The sequence below is a fragment of the Rhinoraja longicauda genome, chromosome 24, assembly GCF_053455715.1.
Source record: "Rhinoraja longicauda isolate Sanriku21f chromosome 24, sRhiLon1.1, whole genome shotgun sequence".
Taxonomy (NCBI): domain Eukaryota; kingdom Metazoa; phylum Chordata; class Chondrichthyes; order Rajiformes; family Arhynchobatidae; genus Rhinoraja; species Rhinoraja longicauda.
This window is the reverse complement of record NC_135976.1, coordinates 25,729,668-25,753,400: the sequence shown is the minus strand read 5'-3', so window position 1 is coordinate 25,753,400 and position 23,733 is coordinate 25,729,668. Positions and strand designations below refer to the sequence as shown.

Here is a 23,733-nt window from a genome sequence, read left to right as displayed (position 1 = left end):
ACCCGTTCACACTAGTTCTATGTTATCCCACTTTCACATCCACTCCTTACACATTAGGGGGAAGTTTACAGAGGCCAATTAACCTAACAAATCTGCACATTTGTTTGCGATGTGGGAGGAAACCAAGCACCCAGAGGAAACTCAGGAGAACGTGCAAAGTCCACACAGAGAGCAGCCGAGGTCAGGATTGAACCCAGGTCTCTGGTCCTGTGAGTCTGCAGCTTTACTAACTGTGCCACAATGCTGCCTACATGGAGAGCAGAATTTAACCCCACATCCCTGTTGAGTACCTCTGAGTGATCATCCTTGTTGGTAAAGTAGGAGAAGCACACCAGACTCTTCCTTGTGATCAGGAGCCTCTCATCCACCTCCTGCTTGCTTCTTCCTGTAAGAAATAGTTCCAAGATGCAGAGTGCATCAATTTACTGAGAAAAACTAAAACATCAGCTCCTAAAACTTACATCCATGATGATCAGGGCATTAAACAATTCCTCTCTGCGATAAACCATACAAATGCAATAGTTAGAGCACGGCTTCGGAAAGTTTTTAAAACAGGGCTTTTATTTAACCTATAAAGTGGCGTTATCTTCATGGGAACATTTTTCGCATCTTCTCCAAGACTTAGGAATTTCAAAGTTATACCTATTAAAGATGAAATGTGATACCAGCAATGTGACTTGAACTCATTCCTGTTGGGACGGTGATGGGAAATTCATGCTGAGCTTGAATCTCCAGCACGTTTCTTTAAAAATCTGGTGCAAAGTATAAAGTTCTCAGGGTGACTCCAAAACTCTTAGCATGTTTCCATAAGCAAGGAACGTGTAGGAAGGAACTGCAGTTGCTGGTTTAACCCGAAGATGGACACAAAAAGGAAGAAGGGTCTCGACCTGAAACGTCACCCATTCCTTCTCTCCAGAGTTGCTGCCTGTCCTGCTGAGTTACTCCAGCTTATGTGTCTGTCTTCCATGAGCAAGGAATTTGTTTCATGTTTAGAGTTCAATGGGTGTCTGATACAAAATACAAGAGGTCTATCATTCCCAATGAGACCTGATGCAATGTGCCACATTCCAAAATCATTCCAGCTGGGATGGATGTTTAGTTCAAAGTCCAGAGCTTCAGTTTAGGAATTTTTGTTTAATTTAGAGATACAGCGAGGAAACAGGCTCTACCGAGTCCATGCCGACCAGCGGTGCCCACACACTAAAACCATCCCACACACTAGGGACAATTTTACAATTATGCCAATTAACCTACAAACCTGTAAGTCTTTGGAGTGTGGGAGGAAACCCACATAGGTCACAGGAAGGACATACAAACTGCGTACAGTACCCATTGTCAGGATCGAATCCGGGTCTCTGACACTGTAAGGCAGCAACTCTACCGCTGCGCCACCGTGCCGCCCCACAAATACAAATATCTCTATCTGGTTGGCACCATTTGGTTGTTCATTTTTTTAAATGCATGCAGAGATCAAAATGTTGTTATGCCCCGTTAATAACAAGTTGCTTGTATAGAATGCACCAACCTGTTAGCAAGCTGACGATGAGCCCAAGAATCAAAACAATCAAGGTTGCTAATGGGCTCAAGTAGAGATAGGAGAGTGAATACCACGTGTTGGCGATTCCTGGTCTGAAATCGAAGAAGTGAGTTGTATTGAAATATGGCAAAGACCTCAGATGGAAAAGACTGTGTAGGAAATGTGAACAAAAAATGTAATAAAGAGAAATTTGCCCAAAATATTCTCCCAAGTACTGAGCCTTGGTTCCTATCCAAGTCAAGCCACCGGGTCTTTGGAGATACAACCTAAAATGACAACTATTTATTTGCCTAGGAAAATAACTGCAAATGCTGGTACAAATCGAAGGTACCACAAAATGCTGGAGTAACTCAGCAGGTCAGGCAGCATCTAGGAGAGAGGGAATGGGTGACGTTTCGGGTCGAGACCCTTCTTCAGACTGATGTCAGGGGGGCGGGACATCCCCACCAGTCTGAAGAAGGGTCTCGACCTGAAACATCACTCATTCCTTCTCTCCAGAGATGCTGCCTGTCCTGCTGAGTTACTCCAGCTTTTTGTGTCAATCTCTGGAGAGGGAATGGTTTTGAGATCTACCACCAGAGGTGAAGGCAATTGGAGTTGGCACTTGTTAGCACTGGAACTCATTAACTTGAATATTATTATTGACCACCCAGTCAATCAACGATGGTTTGACAAGAGGAAGGGGACAAGACTGGTGATATTTGGGTGTGTACAAAGAAATAGGGCATTGGAAGTGTTCTCATATCCAAAACCCATCTACCTGTTAGTTTAAGAAGATAGACACAAATTTCTGGAGTAACTTAGCGGGAAAGGCAGCATCTTTGTAGAGAAGGAATGGGTGATGTTTCAGGTCGAGACCCTTCTTCGGACCTGATAACTTTGTTTAGTTTAGAGATACAGTGTGGAAACAGCCCCTTTGTCCCACCGATTCCACACCAAGCAACACTAGTTCCATGTTATCCCACCTACACACCAGGGACAAGTTACAGAAGCCAATTAACCTACAAATTTAGACGTCTTTGGAAAGTGTGAGGAAACCGGAGCACCCGGAGAAAACCCATGTGGGAGAATGTGCAGATTCCACACAGACAGCACCTGAGATCGGAATCGAACTCAGTTATCTGACGCTGTGAGGCAGCAACTCTAGCGCTGTGCCACAATGCCAAACCTTGTACCACTGTGCTGCCCAAGGAAGATGGGAATATTAAACCATAGAAAGCAGAATTTTTATAAAAGGGAGAAGATGGAGAATAGAATACAATTTTAAAAGCAAATTCAAAATACATCCCTTAAAGTCATAGAGTCATACAGCATGGGAACAGGCCCTTCAGTCCAACTCATCCATGCTAACCCATCTGAAATCTGAAGACCTATTAACTCTATGTGTTGAACAATCTAAATCAGCTGTTACCTGAAGTCCGGCTCTGCAACATGGCTCATTGTTGTCCAAGTGCTTACGGTCGCTGTCCCCGTGGGCTCAGTGACGTTGAATAGACACCCCTCGATGCTGAGGGACAGGGGCTGTGTTTTCTCAGCAAGTGGAGGGTAGATCTGCCCTCCGATCCCAATCCAGAGCGTCAGCACAAGGCTGACAACGAGGCCAGATATCGCACCCTGCCATAGAATACAACAACTTCCATTTACATGGCTCCTTACACATCGCCCAGGAGCATTTGAGGCTGAGCAACAGGAGATGTTAGGGAAGAGCACCATCAGATGTGGTAAGAGGTGGGTTTTAAGGGATATCTTCAAAACGAGGAAACGGAAGAAGAAAGGAATTCTGGAACTTGTAAATTATCAGGCTGATTTCTGTCCACAAGGAAGGTGGGAATACTAAACGAAAGAAAGTTGACTTTTAAAAAATGGAGAAGATGGAGAGTAAAATACAGTTTAAATAGCAATTTTAATAGAACAAGATCACATCAACAATAAAAGTGTTAACTCCTTTTTAAATTAATTCTTCGGATCTGCGAGATTCTTTGGATTCCTTACTTAGTGACATGGGGTTCTAGGAATGTTTGGCACTGGGAAAGGTCCATTAAATATTGGTTTAATCTAGAGATACAGCACGGAAACAGGCCCTTCGGCCCACTGAGCCCGTGCCGAGCAGCAATCCCTGCAAACCAATACTATCCTACACACAGTCAGGACAATTTACAAGCCAATTAACCTACGTCTTTGGAGTGTGGGATGAAACCAGTGATCCCGGAAAAAACCCACGCAGGTCATGGGGAGAATGTAAAAAATCCGTACAGACAGACAGATCCTCAATCCATATTCAGGATCGAACCTGTGTCTCTGCCGCTGTGAGGCAGCAACTCTACCACTCCGTTACCGTGGTGTTCAACAGGCCAACAGTTTTTTTGTTGAGGCACACTGTTGCTAAATTCTATTGTGTATTAGGTGCAGGTTGTGGAGGCCGGGAAGGTTAGCTGGATGTTGGATTAGATTGCAGGTTACATTGACCGTTTGCATTTGTACATAAGGGCCAGAGGTTGCGAGGAAGCAGGTACTATGGGGATATCTCTTGGCCCTTTGGTTTGACATGATGTTTGTAGGTATTGGGCACAGGAGGCAGATGTACCCTGGAAATGTCAATGGGAATTTAGTACTGTCTACCCTCGTTATTCCAGACCTCTTTATACCAGATTTTAGTGGTTATAGTGGACGGAGGGACCCCACAATAATCTGACACTACGGTCTCTTTATGAACACAAGCTGCTAGTTACACTGTGGGAGGCTATGGAAATTAACAAGTAATTGATTAAAACGACACTTGTGCAATGATACTCTATTAAACAATGTAACAAACTGCCTTGAGTGCTTTTAGCTTGCAGTAACAAAATTACATTTTTTGTGAAATGAACTAATTTGAAAACAACTTGTTACCCACTTACTTGGTTATAGCGGAAAGTCGGCAATAATGGACACTATTCCCCCCCCCCCCCCCCATGTTTCATTATAATGAGGGCTACCTGTATTGACATTATTACTTTCTGGTCATAGTTACTGGTGAGGATCATTGGCACAATGATAGACACAAAATGCTGGAGTAAGCATCTCTGGAGAAAAGACACAATGATGATGATTGGCACAATGATGATGGTCGCCCCTCAAATTCATGACCATCTTGGCTTCTTCTCCTGGCCCTCAGTGTGACACATGTACCACTGCTAGCTCTGTACATCTTGGATATTCCTGCCTGCTTGCTGGAACTTTTTGCCACTCAGCACCTAAACAGAAGCAGGTGAACATTGCTCTCTTTGAAGAGAGAGCTTCTGTAACCTCACTTAAACAGTGAGCTAACAACCAATATCAACAGCCAGGAAGGAGCTGGAGGTATATGTAATTTGCAAGCACTATCATATTGAAAGTTACGAGCAACAGGTATGGGTTTCCTTTGTGGCTGCAGGGTGAGACAGATCTTCATGAGGCCTTCTGAGAACTGAAGCCATCACTCCCCCATTAAGATAAAGTGGGAAAATGTTCCTAGAAAACCCTCAACCCTCTCCACCTCTGCCTCCTCACAGTAATACTGAAGGTTAGCAGGCACGACCAGCAAAGCCAGGAAGTGAGTGATCTCAACTAACTGTAGCTTTCCTTCAAGTCAGGGGTAATGGGGAGAAGGCAGGAGAATGGGTTTGAGAGTCATGATTGAATGGCGGAGTAGACGATGGGCCGAATGGCCTAATTCTGCTCCAATCACTTATTGTGAACTTATTATTATTATTATTAGCCTTTTGAGACTCCAAAAGTCACACGACTGGCTGAATCATTTAGCCAGAATTTCACCAGCCATTCTATAAGTGGGTGAGTCAGGCAGACAATTTAAAAGCGAGTTGATATCGGAAACAAAAGATGCCTTGGAGCCCAGATTTCTCCCAGGTACTTACAGTTGAATTGGCGCAAGGGAATATCATGCCCAAGAGAAAGAATCCGAGCAGTGGACCTCCAACAACCCCAAATATTGTGAGGGCAGCCTGGAAAACAGGAGAAGATGCAGAACTGTTACATTTGTACTTCAAGTGGAACAGAGGCACTTCAAATGCTCTCAGTGATACCAATGAACAAATACTGGCAGCATCCTGTTTGGATTTTTCTCCGTCTTTCGTAACATTGGAATCGATCTGTCGACAAATAAGATAATGGAATATGGTAAATGACAAGAGCTGGGAAATATTTAGATGGGTAACCAAATTTTTTTCTCTTGTATTAGTTTAGTTTAGACATATAGCGTGGAAAAAGGCCCTTCAGCCGTCTTAGTCCGCGCCGATCAATGATCACAGCAGAAGAGTAGCTGCCTTACAGCACCCCAGAGGCCCAGGTTCGATCCTGACCTCGAGTGCTGTCTGTACAGAGTTTGTACATTCTCCCTGTGACCACACGGGTTTCCTCCGGGTGCTACGGTTTCCCCCCACATTACAAAGACATGCAGGTTTATGCAACAAAGTCATTGGTTGGCGTGGACTTGGTGGGCCGAAGAGCTTATTTCCAGATGCTTATTAAAGAGAATTCCAAGGCATTTTATCTATCTATTACTGAAACTCTGTGTTGCAGTGAGGGATGTGTGGATGTTTGTGAGGCTGTGAGGATGTTTGTGATTTTGTCTGCCTGTGATATAACCGTATTTGTCACATGTAGGGGGCAACAATATTAGGACCACCTTACTCGCCTTTGCACTGGGGACCCTTTCATCCAAGTCTCATTCAAATTGGTCTTATATTTTTAAAGTTAGAGAGATTTTAAAGTTTAAAAATCTGCTTAGTAAACTGAGCTAAACTGGCAAGTGTAAGAAAATAACTGCAGATGCTGGTACAAATCGAAGGTATTTATTTCACAAAATGCTGGAATAACTCAGCAGGTCAGGCAGCATCTCAGGAGAGAAGGAATGGGTGACGTTTCGGGACGAGACCCTTCTTCAGACTGATGTCAGGGGGGGGGCAGGACAAATGAAGGACATAGGTGGAGACAGGAAGATAGAGGGAGAACTGGGAAGGGGGAGGGGAAGAGGGGGACAGAGGAACTATCTAAAGTTGGAGAAGTCAATGTACATACCGCTGGGCTGCAAGCTGCCCAAGCGAAATATGAGGTGCTGTTCCTCCAATTTCCGGTGGGCCTCACTATGGCACTGGAGGAGGCCCATGACAGAAAGGTAATACTGGGAGTGGGAGGGGGAGTTGAAGTGCTCAGCCACCAGTAGATCACAGCGTGTGACATCACAATGGGAGGGGGGGGGGAGACGACCCATGAGGGAGGGGGGCGGGACCCGCCAGAGTGACGGCAGTGCCGGCCAATGAGGATTTTCTAATTTTAAAAAACGGCAGTTGAGCCTCAAGAGGAAAAAGACGTTGACTTCATTCCGTTGTCCGGCTCCCGCTTGTGCTGTCGTTGGTCAACTCGTACCGATAAGAACCTCTCTCATTTCTTTCGGGGGAAAAAACGCGTTCTGATTTAAAGAAAGAACTTTTTATTTTACAGATGACATTTATATGATTTTAAAAAAACACTTTTTCATTTAAAAAACCCCGAAAATATGAACTTTTTCATTTAAAAAAAAGCCGTAAAAAAAACTGTGTTTCAAAGAGTAGAGGCTTTATTTTACAGTTGAGATTTATTTGATTTTTCAAAATTCATTTTAAAAGAACCGTTACAAAAACCCCCCAAAAATTTCCATTAAAAACAAACCTGTTAAAACACCCATTTGCTTCACAGAGTAGACTTTAAAACAAAGCCGTTACAAAAAGTTGACAAACCCGAGAAAAGACCCGTGCGCAGTTGGGCGAGGAGGGGGGGGGGCGGGAGCGGGAGTGACGGGAGCAGCGGCCAATGAGGGGGGGGTGTGACGAAAGGATGGGGGACTGGAGTGGGTGGGGGGGAGGGGGCGTGGAGTGGGGGGGTGGTGGAGTGGGTGAGGGGGAGAGAGGGGATGTGGTGGGGGGGTTGGAGTGGTAATAGAGTGGGGGAATGGAGTGGGTGGGGGAGGGGGATGGAGTGGGTGGGGGAGGGGTATGGAGTGGGTGAGGGAGGGGGGTATGGAGTGGGTGAGGGAGGGGGGAAAGGAGTGGGTGGGGGATGGAGTTGGTGAGGGAGGGGGAATGGAGTGGGTGAGTAGGGAGGGAGGGTGGATGGTGTGAGGGAGGGGGTGTGGCGTGGGGGGGAGGGGGCATGGAGTGGGTGAGGGAGGGGGAATGGAGTGAGGGGGAGGGGGAATGGAGTGGGTGAGTGGGGGGGGAGGGGATGCAGTGGGTAAGAGGGGGGAGGGAGGCGGTTGGAGGGGGGGATTGAGTGGGGGGGGAGGGGATGGAGTGTGTAAGTGGGGGAGGTAGGGGGTAAAGTGTGTGAGTGGGGGGGATGGGAGAGAGGGATGGAGTGGTGAGTTGGAGAGTGCCGGAGAGCCCCCAAGAGTGCAGGGCGGGAAGTGAGGAGGGGCGGATGAGAGGGGTTGAGGGGGATGGTGGTTGAGGGGGGGGCGAGGGGGTGAAAAGGGCATTGAGGAGGGATTGAATGGGGAAGGAGAGGGTGCTACCCCAATGCAGGAGAGGTTTGGGCTCAACAGATGGCCGCCAGATCCGCACGTGCATGTTTGGGGGAGGGTTGCCATTTTGTGTTCAGCTCCGGCGCGTGCTCAGTTGGGGGAGGGTTGCCATGTTGTCTTCAGGTCCGACCACAAGCTCAAAGCCCGATTGGTCCGGGTCCCACGTGGGGGGAGTGCCAGCGCTCCCCACTCTGATTGGTCGACGGGGCATCCTGATTTGCTCCTGCCGATCACCCCCACGTGGGGTCCATTGATTGGCTCCAACCTCCCGCTCGATGCCCGAATGGTCTGGGTCCCACGTGGGGGGTGCGCCGACGCTCCCCGCTCTGATTGGCCCAGGTCTCCATGTCGGGTCGAATGATTGGCTCCGACCTCCCGCTCGACGCCCGATTAGTCCTGGTCCCACGTGGGGGGAGCGGCTTATTTCCGCTCAATGCAACTGCCGTTGCAGTCAAGCTGACGCCGCTGCTGAATGAGGGCACAGTCTCAAGGATCTCCAAGAGAGGATTTTAACCATAAAAAGCAAAAATATTCCAGATAAGATTTGTTTTATTTTTTAGAAAAGAACGCCATTTATTATAAAGAACAAATGCGATTTTCCCATGTAACGATGGGAACCCAACAAGGTTATGGGCCCAACTCTTGGTCTAGTATGTACGTTAAGGTAAATGTAAATTTACGGGTTCACTTCGCCTAGTATGTACATTATGGTAAATGTAAAAATTGTCCCAGGTGGGTGTAGGGCAGTGTTAATGTGCGGGGATCGCTGGTCGGCGCGGACCCGGTGGGACAAAGGGCCTGTTTCCGCGATGTATCTCTAAACTAAACTAAACTAAAACAAGAGAGTAAGCGGGGAGATGGTTGGACCTTCAAGGATAAAGAAGGGAATGTCAAGAGTCAAGTGGCAAGAGTGTTTTATTGTCTTAGGTTCCAAAATAGAACAATGAAATTCTTTCTGGTAACAGCACAACAAATATGTAAACATAGTACTCTGTAAACACCATAATAAACAACACAATTTCAGTATATATATATTTTTAAAACTTGGAGTCGATGTAAGCAAGGTATTAAATGAAAACATTGCTTTGATATGCACCAAGGAGAGGAACATGGAGAATACTGAGATCAGTGTGGAGTAGACTAATATGCTGGGACATTGTGACATCAGCAAGGAGGTGGTGTCGGGCTGTTCAACAACATTAAGGTGGATAAGTCTCCAGGCTTGATGGGATCTAGCCCAGGTTATTGAGAAAGATAAGAGAAGAGGCAGCTGGGACCTTGACAAAGAGTGTAGGAAGGAACTGCAGATGCTGATTTAAGCCGAATTTAGACACAAAAAGCTGGAGTGACTCAGCAATACAGGCAGCATCTCTGGAGAGAACAGGGTACAGGCAGCATCTCTGGGTGACGTTTTGGGTCAAGACCCTTCTTCACCCGAAACGTCACCCATTCCTTCTCTCCAGAGATACTGCCTGTCCCGCTGAGTTACTCCAGCCTTTTGTGTTTACCTTGTCAAAGATCTTTGTACCTTCTCTAGCCAAAGGCGATGTCCCTGAGGACTGGCGAGTAGACAATATTGTTCCTTTGTTTAAGAAAAGAAAAATAAATAATCCAGGAAATTACAGGGTGGTGAGCCTCACTTCATTGTACAGAAACTATTGGAGAATATTCTTAGGGATTGAATTTACTCATTTTTGGGAGAGAAGTAACTAACTGGGGACAATTAGCATGACTGTGTGGGTAGATCATGTCTTACAAACTTGGTTGAGTTTTTGGGGAGGTGACAAAGGTGAGTGATGAGAGTAGGTCCATGGATATTGTCTACAGGTACTTTAGTAAGGCATTTAGAGGGTGCTGAATCTGTGGAATTCACTGCCACGGAAAGGTGTGGAGTCCAAATCAATGGATATTGTTAAGGTGGAGATTGATAGGTTCGTGGTTAGTACGGGTGTCAGGGTTTATGGGGAGAAGGCAGGAGAATGGGGTTGAGAAGGAAAGATAGATCAACCATGATTGAACCAGAATTGAGAGTAGACGGTGCATTGATATTGCTTTCCTGTCATGAAAGTTGCACTGTTCACCAGGAGCAACAATACTCTTGATTACGAACGCTAAAATACATCAGCTTAAAGGTATAAAGGTTCTTTGTAATGCAGCTGAATCCTACCTGGAGCACACTTCCCATCAAGGAGGATAACGCAGCCATTCCAATGCAGATGAGTCCAAACATGACACCTAAGAAAGTACACAAACAATGGGCGCTCTTTTAGAAAGAAGGTGAGGAGGAACTTCTTTAGTCAGAGAGTAGTTAATCGGTGGAACTCATTGCCACAGAGGGCTGTGGAGGCCAAGTTAGTGGATATTTTTAAGGCAGAGATAGACAAATTCTTGATTAGAACATGTGTCAAGGGCTATACGGAGAAAGCAGGAAAATGGGATTAGGAGGCAGCAATCAGCCATTGTTGAACGGCGGAGTAGACTTGATGGGCCGAATGGCCTAATTCTACTCCTATAATTTGTGAATTTGTATGGAATTGTATCACCTTGGTAAATCCAGCCTGTCCTCACTCAAGACCACTGATTTGAAATGTTCTTAGAAAAATAAGATGGCTTTCAATCCACTGTTGAGCTCCTCGAATCAAGTGTAGAGGAAAGGGTTTTTGAATTAAAAGGTTGGGATTTTTAACCCTAGTTTTGTCCGATCGTCTCATCTACTTTGTGAGACAAACTCCTGACAGGAGTGTCGCAGCTGATAGATAGAGCTGCTGCTTCACAGCACCAGAGACCTGTGATCGATCCTGACCTCGGGTGCTGTGTGCACGGAGTATGCACGTTCTCCCTGTGACCACGTGGGTGTCCTCCTAGTGCTCCGGTTTCATCCCACATCCTAAAGACGTGCAGGTTTGCAAGTAAATTGCCCCCTAGTGTGTAGGGAGTGGATGAGAAAGTGTGATGACATAGATCTATGGTCGACATGGACTCGGTGGGCTGAAGGGCCTATTTCCATGTTGTATCTCTAATCTAAACTAAACTGAACTAAGATTGTTAACATAACGGACGTGCCTTTGCTGTCCCCAGAGAAGACCAGGGCAAAACTCCATGTAACACGTCAAGGAGTGAGCAGTGACATTGTAGGCACCTTTGTGCATTCTGAGGGATTGCACAGCACCTGCAATAGAAGCTCAGGGGGTACAGCTGACCACCTCAGGGAAGGTAAGTTGCTTTCAGGTAGTAAGGTATCTCTAACCAGGAGGGAGTAAGATTTTGAAGAATAAAAGGCCTGGATCGTGTGAATGTGGAGAAGATGTTTCCACTAGTGGGAGAGTCAGAATAAAAGGACATATCTTTAGAAAGGAGATGAGAAGGAATTTCTTTAGTCAGAGGGTAATGAATCTGTGGAATTCATTGCCACAGACGGCTGTGGAAACCAAGTCAATTGACATTTTTAAGGTGGAGATTGACAGATTCTTGATTAGTAAGGGTTATGGGGAGAAGGCAGGAGGATGGAGTTGAGAGGGAAAGATAGATCAGAATCAGAATAACTTTTATTGTCATCCAAAAAACAAGTCTTTTGGACGAAATTCCATTACCTACAGTCCAACAATAAGAGCAATAAAAATAAGCAATAACACACACAACCACAAACCAACACAAACAAAAAAAAGAAACATCCATCACAGTGAGTCTCCTCCAGTCACCTCCTCACTGTGATGGAAGGCCAGAATGTATTTTCTCTTCCCCTGACGTCTTCTCCCGCGGTCAGGCTGTTGAACTTGCCACGTCGGGGCAGTCGTGGCTCCCGACATTGCAGCCCCCGCCGGGCGGAGAAAATCCCATGGCCTATTTCAGGCTGCGCCGGATGGTGAAAGGTCCACGGCGGGCCGACCCAAGCCCCACGATTCGGGGCAGGCGAAGACACTGCCGCTGCCAGAGCTCCCGATGTCGGCCCCAGGGACCTGCAAGCTTCCGATATCCATGCAGTCCGCGGCCTGCAGCCGAAGCCTCCGGAGCCTCCGAAGGCGAGTCGCAGCCACACTCGCAGCGCCACCACAGCCTCCGAAGGCAGCCAGCTCCGCAGATGGTGAGTCCGGTCCGCGGGCTCTGCGAACCAGAGCCCAGGTGGTCCCAGGTGGAGGCCGCCAGCTCCAGGTGTTTGCCCGATGGTAGGCCGCAGCGGGAACGGAGACACCACCCAGAAAAAAAGGTTGGGTCTCCGTTCGGAAGAGACTATTTTAGTTAAGAAGATTGATGAATGAAGTGCTGATATACACTTCACACACAGTGAGTGAAAACAATGCCATTTATATTAGGTTACTAACAGCCATAATGTCTCACTTACTGAGTCCCTTTGTGATCCAAGTCAGTTTCTTCTCCGACAAGTTGAAGTTAGGTTTGAGGATGTCCTCCACTGTGACAGCAGCAAGTGCATTGATGCTGGAGGAGACTGTACTGGAGCGATCAATGGGAAAGAATCAGTGCCAGGAGACAAGAGGACAAAGTACCAGAGACAGGTCAATGGGCAGGAGTCAGTGTGTTGATGCGAGAGAGATTAATACAGTCAGAGAGTCATAAAATCATACATTATGGAAACAGGCCCTTCGGCCCAACTATCCCATGCTGATCAACATGCCCATCTACACTACTCCCACCTACCTCCATCTAGTCCATATCCCACTTAACCTGCCCTATCCATGTACCTGCTAAATGTTTCTTAAAATTGCGTCAAAAGTTAAAAGTCCCTGCCTCAACTATCTCCTTCAGCACTCATTCCATGCACCCAGTACCCTATGTGTAAAACAGTTACTGCTCAGGTTCCTATAAAATCTTCATTCCCTCATCCCTTAAACCTACTGTATGTCCTCTGGTTGTCGATTCCCTTACTCTGGTCAAAAGACTGTGCATTTAACCAATCTATTCCACTCACGATTTTGCACACCTCTATAAGATTCTGCCTCGTCCTCTTGCACTCCAATGAATAAAGTCCTATCCTGCTCAACCTCTCCCTAGATTCCTGGCACCATCCTTGTAAATCTTTTCAGCACTCTTTCCAGCTTGACAACATCTTTCCTATAACATGGTGACCAAAACTGAATAGAATACTCTAAATGTGGCTTCACCAACATCTTATATAACTGCAACATTACCTCCAAAATTCTATACACAATATGCTGACTGGCAGCACATTGGCGCAGTGGTAGAGTTGCTGCCTTACAGCGCTTGCAGCGCCGGAGACCCGGATTCGATCCCGACTACGTGTGCTGTCTGTTTATATGACCGCGTGACCGTGTGGGTTTTCTCCAAGATCTTCGGTTTCCTTCCACACTCGAAAGACTACAGGTATGTAACGTAATTGGCTGGGTATATGTGTAAATTGTCCCTAGTGTGTGTAGGATAGTGTTAATGTGCGGGAATCGCTGGTCGGCGCAGACTCGGTGGGCCGGGGCCTGTTTCTGCACTATATCACTAAACTAAACTAAACTAAACTGACTGATGAAGCCCATAGGCAGGAACCAAGGCCAAGAATGCATAGGAAAGTAACTGCAGATGCTGGTTCAAATTGAAAGTAGACACAAAATGCTGGAGTAACTCAATGGGTCAGGCAGCATCTCAGGGGAGAAGGAATGGGTGACGTTTCGGGTCGAGACCTTTCTTCAGACTGATGTCAGAGGAGGGGGTGGGACAAAGATAGGATGTAGTAGGAGATAGGAAGACAGTGGGAGAATTGGGAAGGGGGAGGGGAAAGAGAGGGACAGAGGAACTATCTGAAGTTGGAGAAGTCAATGTTCATACCGCTGGGGTGTAAACTGCCCAAGCGAAATATGAGATGCTGTTCCTCCAATTTACGCTGGGCCTCACTATGACAATGGAGGAGGCCCATGATAGAAAGGTCAGACTGAGTGTGAGAGGGAGTTGAAGTGCTGAGCCACCAGGAGACCAGTTTGGTTAAGGTGGACTGAGCGAAGGTGTTGAGCGAAACGATCGCTGAGCCTGTGTTTGGTCTCGCCGATGTAGAGAAGTTGACATCTGGAACAGCGGATACAATAGATGAGGTTGGAGGAGGTGCAGGTGAACCTCTGCCTCACCTGGAAAGACTGTTTGGGTCCTTGGATGGAGTCGAGGGGGGAGGTAAAGGGACACCTGTCCGAGCGGTATGAACATTGACTTCTCCAACTTCAGATAGTTCCTCTGTCCCTCTCTTTCCCCTCCCCCTTCCCAGTTCTCCCACTGTCTTCCTGTCCCCTCTACATCCTATCTTTGTCCCACCCCTTCCGCTGACATCAGTCTGAAGAAGGGTCTCGACACGAAACGTCACCCATTCCTACTCTCCTGAGATGCTACCTGACCCCCTGAGTTACTCCAGCATTTTGTATCTACCTTCAAGGCCAAGCATGCTGTTAGATTATATTCTGCACTCCGGTATTTTGCTCTTTGCTGGGGTAAGACTCTGGCAATGATTTTTTGGGGGTTGAGAGATAAAATTGCTGGAAAGGAGAGATGTTTGGGGCGGGTTTATACCCACTCTATTCTTCTCTATATTCATGTGTAGTTTATCTGAGTAGATTAGATAGCATGCAAACAAAAGCTTCTCTGTTATTTTTTCTCTTTGCTCTACCTGTTGTATTTGTGTTTGGCTTGATTCTATTCATGTGTAGTATTCTCTAAATTGGTTAGAAAGCACACAAACAAAAGCTTTTCACTGCATCTTGGTACACGTGACAATAATACAGCAAAACCTAAACCTGAATCGGGACATTGGAAATGAAGCCAGTTCGACGGAGGCAGACATACCTCAAAGTCCCACTGTATGCAGCTGCAACAAAGAGTCCCGGAACTCCAGGATAATCTCCTAGAAAATCCATCACCAGATATGGGAGCAACTATAACACAGGAACATATCACAATTAGCGGCCGTACAGTAAAGCACATCTTCAGGGCATTCTGCCTGTGCATTGTGATGCAAGATATTATGGGGAATATAGTCTATTCCAGTTTGCACATGGAATTCTACTTGGCTGTGAAACCATTCCAACCCACATGTACATTCCAGATTGGAGGAGAACCAGGATAGATTGGGAGGGATTGGGGCGGAGGACAGGTTTCTACTGACATTGTTCAGATTTTTTTGTTGAGGCTCCACAGAAACAAAACTAGGTTAAGCGCTGCAGATGGGATCGGGGGAAGGGGAGGAGGATTTGAGGATTGATTTTTGAGGATCGAGTTGAGGATTTAAGGGGCAATACTTTCCATGCAGAGGCTGATGACGATATGGAACAAACTATCAGAGAAGGTGGTAGAGGTGGATACAATTACAATCTTTAATATTCTCTAGGGACAGGAAAATTGATAAGAAAAAGTTGAGAGGAATATGTGCCAAATGCAATCAAATTGGATTAGTTCAGGAAGGCTCCTCAGATGAATTGGGCCGAATAACCTGTTTCTGCACTATGTAATCTCTGATTTGGGTCAAATAAAGGAGAAAGCCAGAGACAAGTTCTTCTTAGTGGAGGATGTACTTAGGACCAGATCCTCAAATAGGCATTAGGACCTCAATTTTCATAAGCATCTCAAACATTAGAAAGTAGTCCATTTCCAATTTGGCATTTGTATTTATTGGAGGATGATCAGGTGCAACAGATTGCAAAACAATTTTGTTTCTTCCTTTCTTCTTTCTTGCATCCAATAATCGGTACAAATACGTCCAATTTCTCACAGAGCAGCAGCGATAAGTAGTCTGAACATTGCTGTGGACTTACCTGATCTGCAGCTCTGACTTGCTTTGCTGTTATTGGGTCACACTGGTAATAGATGGAGTACATGGTCAATCCACTCAGCACTGCGCACACAGTTGTCAACCAGAGGCCAACCATGTTGAGGTAGAGAGATCTGGAAGAGTTCAAACAACCAGCCTGAGAAATGGTAGCTTCAATGTGTGGAAGAGGCACATCTCACACATGCTGGGGATATATTGCTTGTTCAAGCACAATATATAACAATAAAACTTATTGAGCGATTCCGGGGAGACCACCTTGGGTAATTCATATCCAGCCCTGGAGACGCCACCTTCAGAACTTGCACCACCAGTTCTCAGTGCGAATTTAGCCTTTCAGCCATCTCTCTTTCATCCAGCCCTTACCATGCAACGCTCAAAGCCCCAAGTGCCCATTAGTCCATACTGACCATAGATGTCCTGTTCACACTCGTTCTATTTTTCCCACTTTTGCATCCACTTTCTACACCTCTTAGGCCCACCTCGGTCAAGGCTGACCATGGTGATGCATCCTAGTTGTTGGCTGCTTGTTCCAAACCTCGGCTAGAGAAACGTCGCCTGTGGCTGAAGAGACCAATGCGGGAGTGACAGTCTTTGTCGCAAAGGTCACATTTGTGTGTGATCTCTGGTCTGTTGAAGTTGCTGCATTCCTTTCTGCGTGCCCGCTTGTCTGCCCACACCTGCTCAATTAATACAGGCAGGTGTGGGCTGTTACTTACAGTTTAGCTTCATACATGCTTCTGCAGGCAATGTACCGCTGGACCTGAGACTGATTGATGCCGTAGATCGCCGTCCACATGAAACTCCCACCAACCACAATTGTCCAGAATGTGTGACGTCTTAACGGATCTGGGTCAAAGCTATGAAGAGAAAAAGGCACAGAAGTGAGGAGCCATGATGTGGACTTGTTTTAAACCAAGAAATTAATTGCAATTAATTGTGGAGGCCAAGTCAATGGATATTTTAAAAGTGAAGATTGGTGGATTCTTGATAAATAAGGATGCCAGGGGCTAAGAAGGGAAGGCAAGAGAATGGGGTGAGAGGGAAAGATAGATCAGCCATGATTGAATGGCGTAATAGACTTGATGCGCTGAATGACCTAATTCTGCTCCTATAACTTATGAACCTATGATATGGTCCTCAGAGGTATTGGGGTCATTGAGTTATACCGCATACCCATACAATCGCAATTTACAATGGCTGATGAATCTACCAACCCATATGTCTTTGGGATAAGGAAGGAAACTAGAACACCTAGAGGAAATTTCAAGAAGTATAGTGGAATTCAAGCCCCAATCAGCATCAATGCTGCCGAAGTGAAAATGGCTGAGAGCTTCAAGATCCATGGCATAAAAATGACCAACGAACTGCTATGGACCACCTACACTGAGGTAATAGTGAGGGAACCACACCAGCACCTCTACTTCCTCAAGACTAACGAAATCTGGCATGTCTCCAATGACGATTACAAACTTCTACAGATGCACCACAGAAAGCATCTGGCTGGTAGCATCCCAGGTCTCAATACTATTTCCAACTGTTTCACCCGGAGGGCTCCATCCTATCTCAATACTATTTACAACTGTTTTTTTCTGGAGTACTCAATCCCATCTCAATATTGTTTCCAACTGTTTCACCTGCAAGGCTCAATCCTATCTCAATACTATTTCCAACTGTTTCACCTGCAGGGCTCAATCCTATCTAGAATGAACCCGGTCCCTGCCCCTTCACCACCACCTCCAGTCCTACCCAAAGGTCTTGAACAACTTTATAACTTCTGCTATCTCAAATGTTGAGCATCTCTTCAATCTAACTCCTGTGTCTCAATTCAAAATCTTTCCCAGCCTCATAAATGAGGCCATGTCTGCATCTCTTCAGGAGGTGACTTATGGGTGTAGTCAGAGATGTCTCAACCTCAATCTCTCACACGTATTTGGAGTGGAGGTATGGACAAAACTTATCTTAACTTTTTCACACACAGGTGGGTCAAGATTATATAAATCGTCGGTAATTCTGACAATTTTCTCAGGTTTCCGTAGGTAGTTTGTATGTTCTCCCCGTGACCTGCATGGGTTTTCTCCAGGATCTCCAGTTTCCTCCCACACTCCAAAGACATACAGATTTATGGTTAATTGGTGTGGTATAATTGTAAATTGTCTCTAGTGTGTGCAGATTAGTGTCAATGTGCGGGGATCGCTGGTGGGCGGGGACTCGGTGGGCCAAAGGGCCTGTTTCCGCGTTGTATCTCTGAACTAAACTAAACTAAACTAATTTGACCTGCCCCAAACATTTTTCTTTTCCAAACATTTTATCCCCCAGCTTCCAAAAATCATTGTCAGAGACTTACTCCCAGAAGTTGAGTCTGCCTCCTTCTTGAGAGATATTCCAGATCCGTTGAAATCCTCCTTGGACAACCGAACCTCGGATTATCACAGCCAAAAAGCCCGAGATCATTATGAACATCTGGAATACATCCGTCCATACCACGGCCTTTAGACCACCCTGTAAACACAAGATACAATCGGCAAGGCATCTTTGTTGAATCTACAACCTCAGCAAAAATACCTTTTGCTCAACATTGTTTCATCTGATAGAGAATGTAATGTGCACCAATGGCTTGTGTTTCTACATAAAATTACTTGCGTATCAGCGGGACAGGCAGCATCTCTGGAGAAAAGGAATGGGTGACATTTCGAGTCGAGAAACCTCTTCAGACTTCTGAGGAAGGGTCTCAACCAGAAACGTCACCCATTCCTTCTATCCAGAGATGGTGCCTGTCCCACTGAGTTACTCCAGCTTTTTGTGTCTATCTTCTTTTATTTATTTTCATCACCAGTTAGGTGTGATTGTAGTCACACAACAATGGGGCAAAGAGATTTAATGGATAACTTTCTCTAAAATGCACTTGTCACCTATCTATGTTCTCCAGAGATGCTATCAGACTTGTTGAGTTACTCCAGCATATTATGCTTTTTGATAAACCACCGAGCCAGTGCTGACCAGCGATCCCTGCACACTTACGCTATCCTACACACCAGGGACAATTTACAGTTGTACTAAGTCAATTAGCCTACAAACCTGTATGTCTTTGGAGTGTGGGAGGAAACCGGAGCTCCCGGAGAAAACCCATGCAAGTCACAGGGAGAACATACAAACTCCGCACAGATAGCACCTGTAGTCAGGATTGAACCCGGGTCTATGGGACTGTAATGCAGCAACACTACCACTGCATCAAAGGCAATGCTCATGCTGTGTATGTAATATGCAGCGAGCTAATGGGAAGCCACTGACAGAAGTCAATGGTAAAGGTATGTGAAACACTTTTAATGATCGAGGGATGAAGACAAAGCAAATGTGATAAGATTGGACATGGATTCCCAGAAATTGGATCATATAGTGCCACATTTTTGTATGCTGCATGACCCAGTTTCTGTGAAAAAATTGTCAACATAAATTGGGAGTCACCACAGTGATTCCAGAGTTTGGGTTCATCGTTCCGGCATCCATTATTTAACTGATGTGTAATGTACAGACCTCAGACATATGGCGAGGCCATGACACAGCTGGATGACACCGAGGTGGCTGATCCACCTCAAATGCTGCTGGCTTGGTAATGAATACAGTGACTAACATGTAGTACAGTGGCTTAACTGGTGGTGCTGCTATCTCTCAGTGCCAGAGACCAGAGTTCGATCCTAACCTAGTGCTAACTATGTGGAGTTTTCACATTCTCCCTTAGGCTGCGTGGGTTTTCTCCAGGTGCTCCGGTTTCCTCTCACATCCCTAGGACATGCAGGTATATGGGTTAATTGGCCTTTGTAAAAATTTCCTCCAAAGTGCAGTGAGAGTATGCAAACGTAGGATAACATCGATCTAGGGTGAATAGGTCAGCATGGATTTGGTGGGCGTGTTTCCATGCTGTATATTTAAACTTTAAAAATCATGACAGTCTTCATAGCCACTGACACCAAACATGGTGTGAATATTACTTCTCCATTAGAAACATGTTCAACCAATAACTCGTTATAATTTCGTAATATACAAGAACAATGTAATTATTCACTTCCCTACATTCCCCAAAGCACAAAATGACGAGTACCTGCTTCACTATGAAAACGAGTACCTGGTTCACATAAAAACAAACTTTTAATAAAAAATTTGCTTCAACTAAGACACCCCTTTCTAGCCCAGCACATGGCTGTGTGACTGTTTTCCAACCCAATTAAATCAACCCCATGAACACGCCCTAACCAACAGATTCTCTCCAACACACCCACTATATGCACCCTCACCAGTATATCTCCACCAATCTCCCACCAATACATCCTTGATACTCACCCCTACCTACACAAATCTCTACCATCATACCTCATCATATCATCATCATTGGTCCAAAAACGCTCACCAAATCCACCCAAAACTTCATCCTCAACATTGATGGTCTCCCAGTATCCACCTCACCTCACCTCACATCCGGAATCTTGGAATCATCCTTGATCAAACCCTCTCCTTCGACAAACACATCAAACACATCACAAAGACAGCCTTCTTCCACCTCAAAAACATTGCCCGTCTCCGTCCATCCCTCTCCTCCACAGCTGCAGAAACCCTCATCCACGCCTTCATCACCTCCCGTTTGGACTACTGCAACAGCCTCCTCTATGGCGCACCCTCAAAAATCATCAATAAACTTCAATACATTCAAAACTCCGCTGCCCGTCTACTCACACACACCTCGATCCGTGACCATATCACCCCCGTACTTTATAAACTCCACTGGCTCCCCATCCCCCAGAGAATCCAGTACAAAATCCTCCTCATAACCTACAAAGCCCTCCATAACCTGGCCCCATCCTACCTGACCGACCTCCTCCACAGGCACACTCCCACCTGCACCCTCCGCTCTGCCGCTGCCAATCTCCTATCGCCCCACATCCGGACCAAACTCAGATCCTGGGGGGACAGGGCTTTCTCCATCGCTGCTCCCACCCTATGGAACTCACTACCCCAAACCGTTAGAGACTCCTCCACACTCACCACATTCAAAACATCGCTGAAGTCTCACCTGTTCAGTACTGCCTTCAACCACTGAAGGTCACCTCACCTTCTGTCTCCTTTCTCTGTTCATTTATTTATTTACTTATTTATCTATTTATTCATTTCCCTATGTTCTCAAAATCTCTGTAAAGCGTCTTTGAGTATATGAAAAGCGCTATATAAATAAAATGCATTATTATTATTATTATTATACCTGAAGTGCACTGCACTATGTCCACCACAAACTGACATGCCTCCAGAAAGTAACTCATCCTCAGTACCGTAGCACAAAAGAACACTCTCTCGGCATCCCCTCCATTACAAAACTCCAACAAATTTCCCCAGTACACACCCCAATAACATACTTTCAAAACATATCCACACCCATCCGCATCGATCAACAGTCCTCTAATGCAAACCTCCACCATTATGCCTCTATTATTCTTCCACGGTTGGATTTGAACCAAAGCAAATATAGATTAACAAGTAAGCACTTCTGAGCCAACATCTCTCCATAATTCCACCTCCCATAGATCCTCACCAACATAGCACTACCAATGTAGCCGTTCTTCATACAAACACACCTATGCAAAAACACCTACCTTTGTGCAAGTAACTTTTAAATTTATACCAATGTGCCTATACCAATCCACACACTTGAGTCAAAACACCTGTCTTACACACATATCCTTGTGTTCCAAAGTCTGAGAACAATGATATTGGTATTAAAATAGCAAAAAGTGATGACACATGGCATTATATATCAGTAATACAATGACTGCCCACCTATTCCACCATACAGAGGGCACAGTTGCGCGAACAAAAGTCTCAACTCTAAAAGACATATCTAATAGGAGTAAACTTACCAGAGTACAATAGAAGGTGCAGACAAGCCCCGTAGCTACAAGAACTCCCCAGAGATTGAATCCAGTTACTGATAAAACACAAAAGGTGTTCCAACTTAGTGCAAGGGATTAATCTACCTTTTGCCAGTGGTCTTTTTACTTAGTAAAATGAAATCTCGTCATAAATTAAAAAATTACATGGCTGTAATCCCAGCAACAAGTTGGAGACAATGAGAAACAAGGCAGATGCAGCTAGTAACAACGTGCAGAAGGATCAAGGAGTTTAAAGAGTGGATTGGAGAGATTTGCAGAGATGGATGGAAATCTAAAGACAAAAAGAAAGGTGGAGAGACTTCCAGACATGGAGGCAGAATGAAAGACAAAGGAACATGCAGATATGTCAAAAGGGAGCTATATTGAACACGAGGGGAAGAGAACAATATAGAACCAGAGTTTAGTAACATGTTTTGATGAAAGGCCATTAACCTGAAAAATGAACTATATTTCTCCCACCACCAATGCTGTTGTTATTTCTACTTTTGTTTCACATACTAATGTTCACTACATTTTTTCCTTTTGCAAGAATTTAATATATAATTTTCTCATTTTTATTTAATGCAGAATGGGTAACATTTTGGGCGGAATTGCCTAAAACGTATAGGGTGCTTGCAGATCTCATTTTTTGTTTGAACTGGCACCGATAATAGCGGAAGCAAAGACTGCCGAAATGACAATAAGATAGGATTTGAGGTCTTGAGCAGCACAGTGGCGCAGCTGTGGAGTTTGCTGCCTCACAGTGCCCAGAGACCCAGGTTCGATCCTGATTATGGCTGCTGTCTGTTTGGAGTTTGTATTGTTCTCCCTGTGACCTCATGGGTTTTCTCCAGGAACTCCGGTTTCCTACCACACTCCAAAGACGTACATGTTTGTAAGTTAGTTGGCTTCGGTAAGAATAGTAAATTGTCCCTAGTGTGTAGGACAGTACTAGTGTACAGGGTGCAGATGGTGGGCCGATGGGACTGTTCCCATGCTGTATCTTTAAACTAAACTAGACTGGCAAAGCGCCGGAGGAACTCAGTGGGGACATTGATCAGTCTGAAGAAGGGTCCTGGCCTGCAACATGGTCTGACCATTCCTTCCACAAATGCTGCATGATCTGCTGAGTTTCTCCAGCGCTGTTTTTTGTTCAAGATTTCAGCATCTGCAGATTTTTTGTATCTCCATTTGACGACTGACGACATGGAACTCTGCAATGTCACACATAGCTTGCTTATTTTTTCGAATAATTAATATAACAGAATTAAACAGTGAATTATGTTGAAGTACACTGGAGAAAAAATTAAACACATGTATGAAAAATAAACTGATCCGAGCCGAGGGAGTATAAAGAAGGAATGTTGATTATTCACATTGGAGATGGGAAAAATAATTTTACAGTAAAGTTAGAGAATAGTAAGAGAACAATTTGCATTTATACAATATATATAACATAGCAAAACCAGTTCACAGAAGCATTACCAAACAAAAAAATTATACTGAGCACAGAAGATAACATTTTAATTCTAAATACAGGAACAAAATTAAGGATATTATAGATTTACAGCTAATAAATTAAATGACAGACAGTCTGAAGAAGGGTTTGGACCCGAAACGTCGCCTATTCCTTTTCTCCAGAGATGGTGCCTGACTCCAGCATTTTGTGTATATCTAAATGACAGCTCAGTCTGACGAAGGGTTCCGACCCGAAACGTTGCCTGTCCAATCTCTCCCATATGGTGCCTGACCTGCTGAGTTACTCCAGCACTTTGTGTTTCACGAAATGACAGACCATCTGTCACGAGTGACAAGATAATACTCTGTACCTAATCAAAACACAAGGTGCTGGAGCAACTCAGCAGGTCAGGCAGCGTCTGGGGATGGAATGAATAGGCGACGTTTTGGGTCGGGACCCTTCAGGTTGATCTATCGGTTATCCCTACCCTTTGTGTTTTGCTCAAGATTCCAGCATCTG

The 23,733-nt window shown here is 45.3% G+C and overlaps 1 protein-coding gene across 2 annotated transcripts in view; it reads right to left on the bottom strand.

Annotated features, from left to right (window-relative positions):
• Nucleotides 1–23,733, bottom strand: part of slc5a8l (solute carrier family 5 member 8, like) — a 51,838-nt gene that overhangs the window by 3,589 nt on the left and 24,516 nt on the right. The window contains exons 4-14 of one of the 2 annotated variants that reach the window (XM_078420844.1): nucleotides 21,744–21,811; nucleotides 18,188–18,342; nucleotides 16,560–16,700; nucleotides 15,827–15,956; nucleotides 14,862–14,950; nucleotides 12,412–12,521; nucleotides 10,240–10,307; nucleotides 5,431–5,517; nucleotides 2,949–3,151; nucleotides 1,526–1,629; nucleotides 291–385 (exon numbers count right to left, since the gene is read on the bottom strand). In XM_078420844.1, the coding sequence (XP_078276970.1) occupies nucleotides 291–385; nucleotides 1,526–1,629; nucleotides 2,949–3,151; nucleotides 5,431–5,517; nucleotides 10,240–10,307; nucleotides 12,412–12,521; nucleotides 14,862–14,950; nucleotides 15,827–15,956; nucleotides 16,560–16,700; nucleotides 18,188–18,342; nucleotides 21,744–21,811 (1,250 nt within the window). The remainder of the gene's footprint in view (nucleotides 1–290; nucleotides 386–1,525; nucleotides 1,630–2,948; nucleotides 3,152–5,430; nucleotides 5,518–10,239; nucleotides 10,308–12,411; nucleotides 12,522–14,861; nucleotides 14,951–15,826; nucleotides 15,957–16,559; nucleotides 16,701–18,187; nucleotides 18,343–21,743; nucleotides 21,812–23,733) is intronic. The other variant, XR_013548855.1, reaches the window with a different exon arrangement.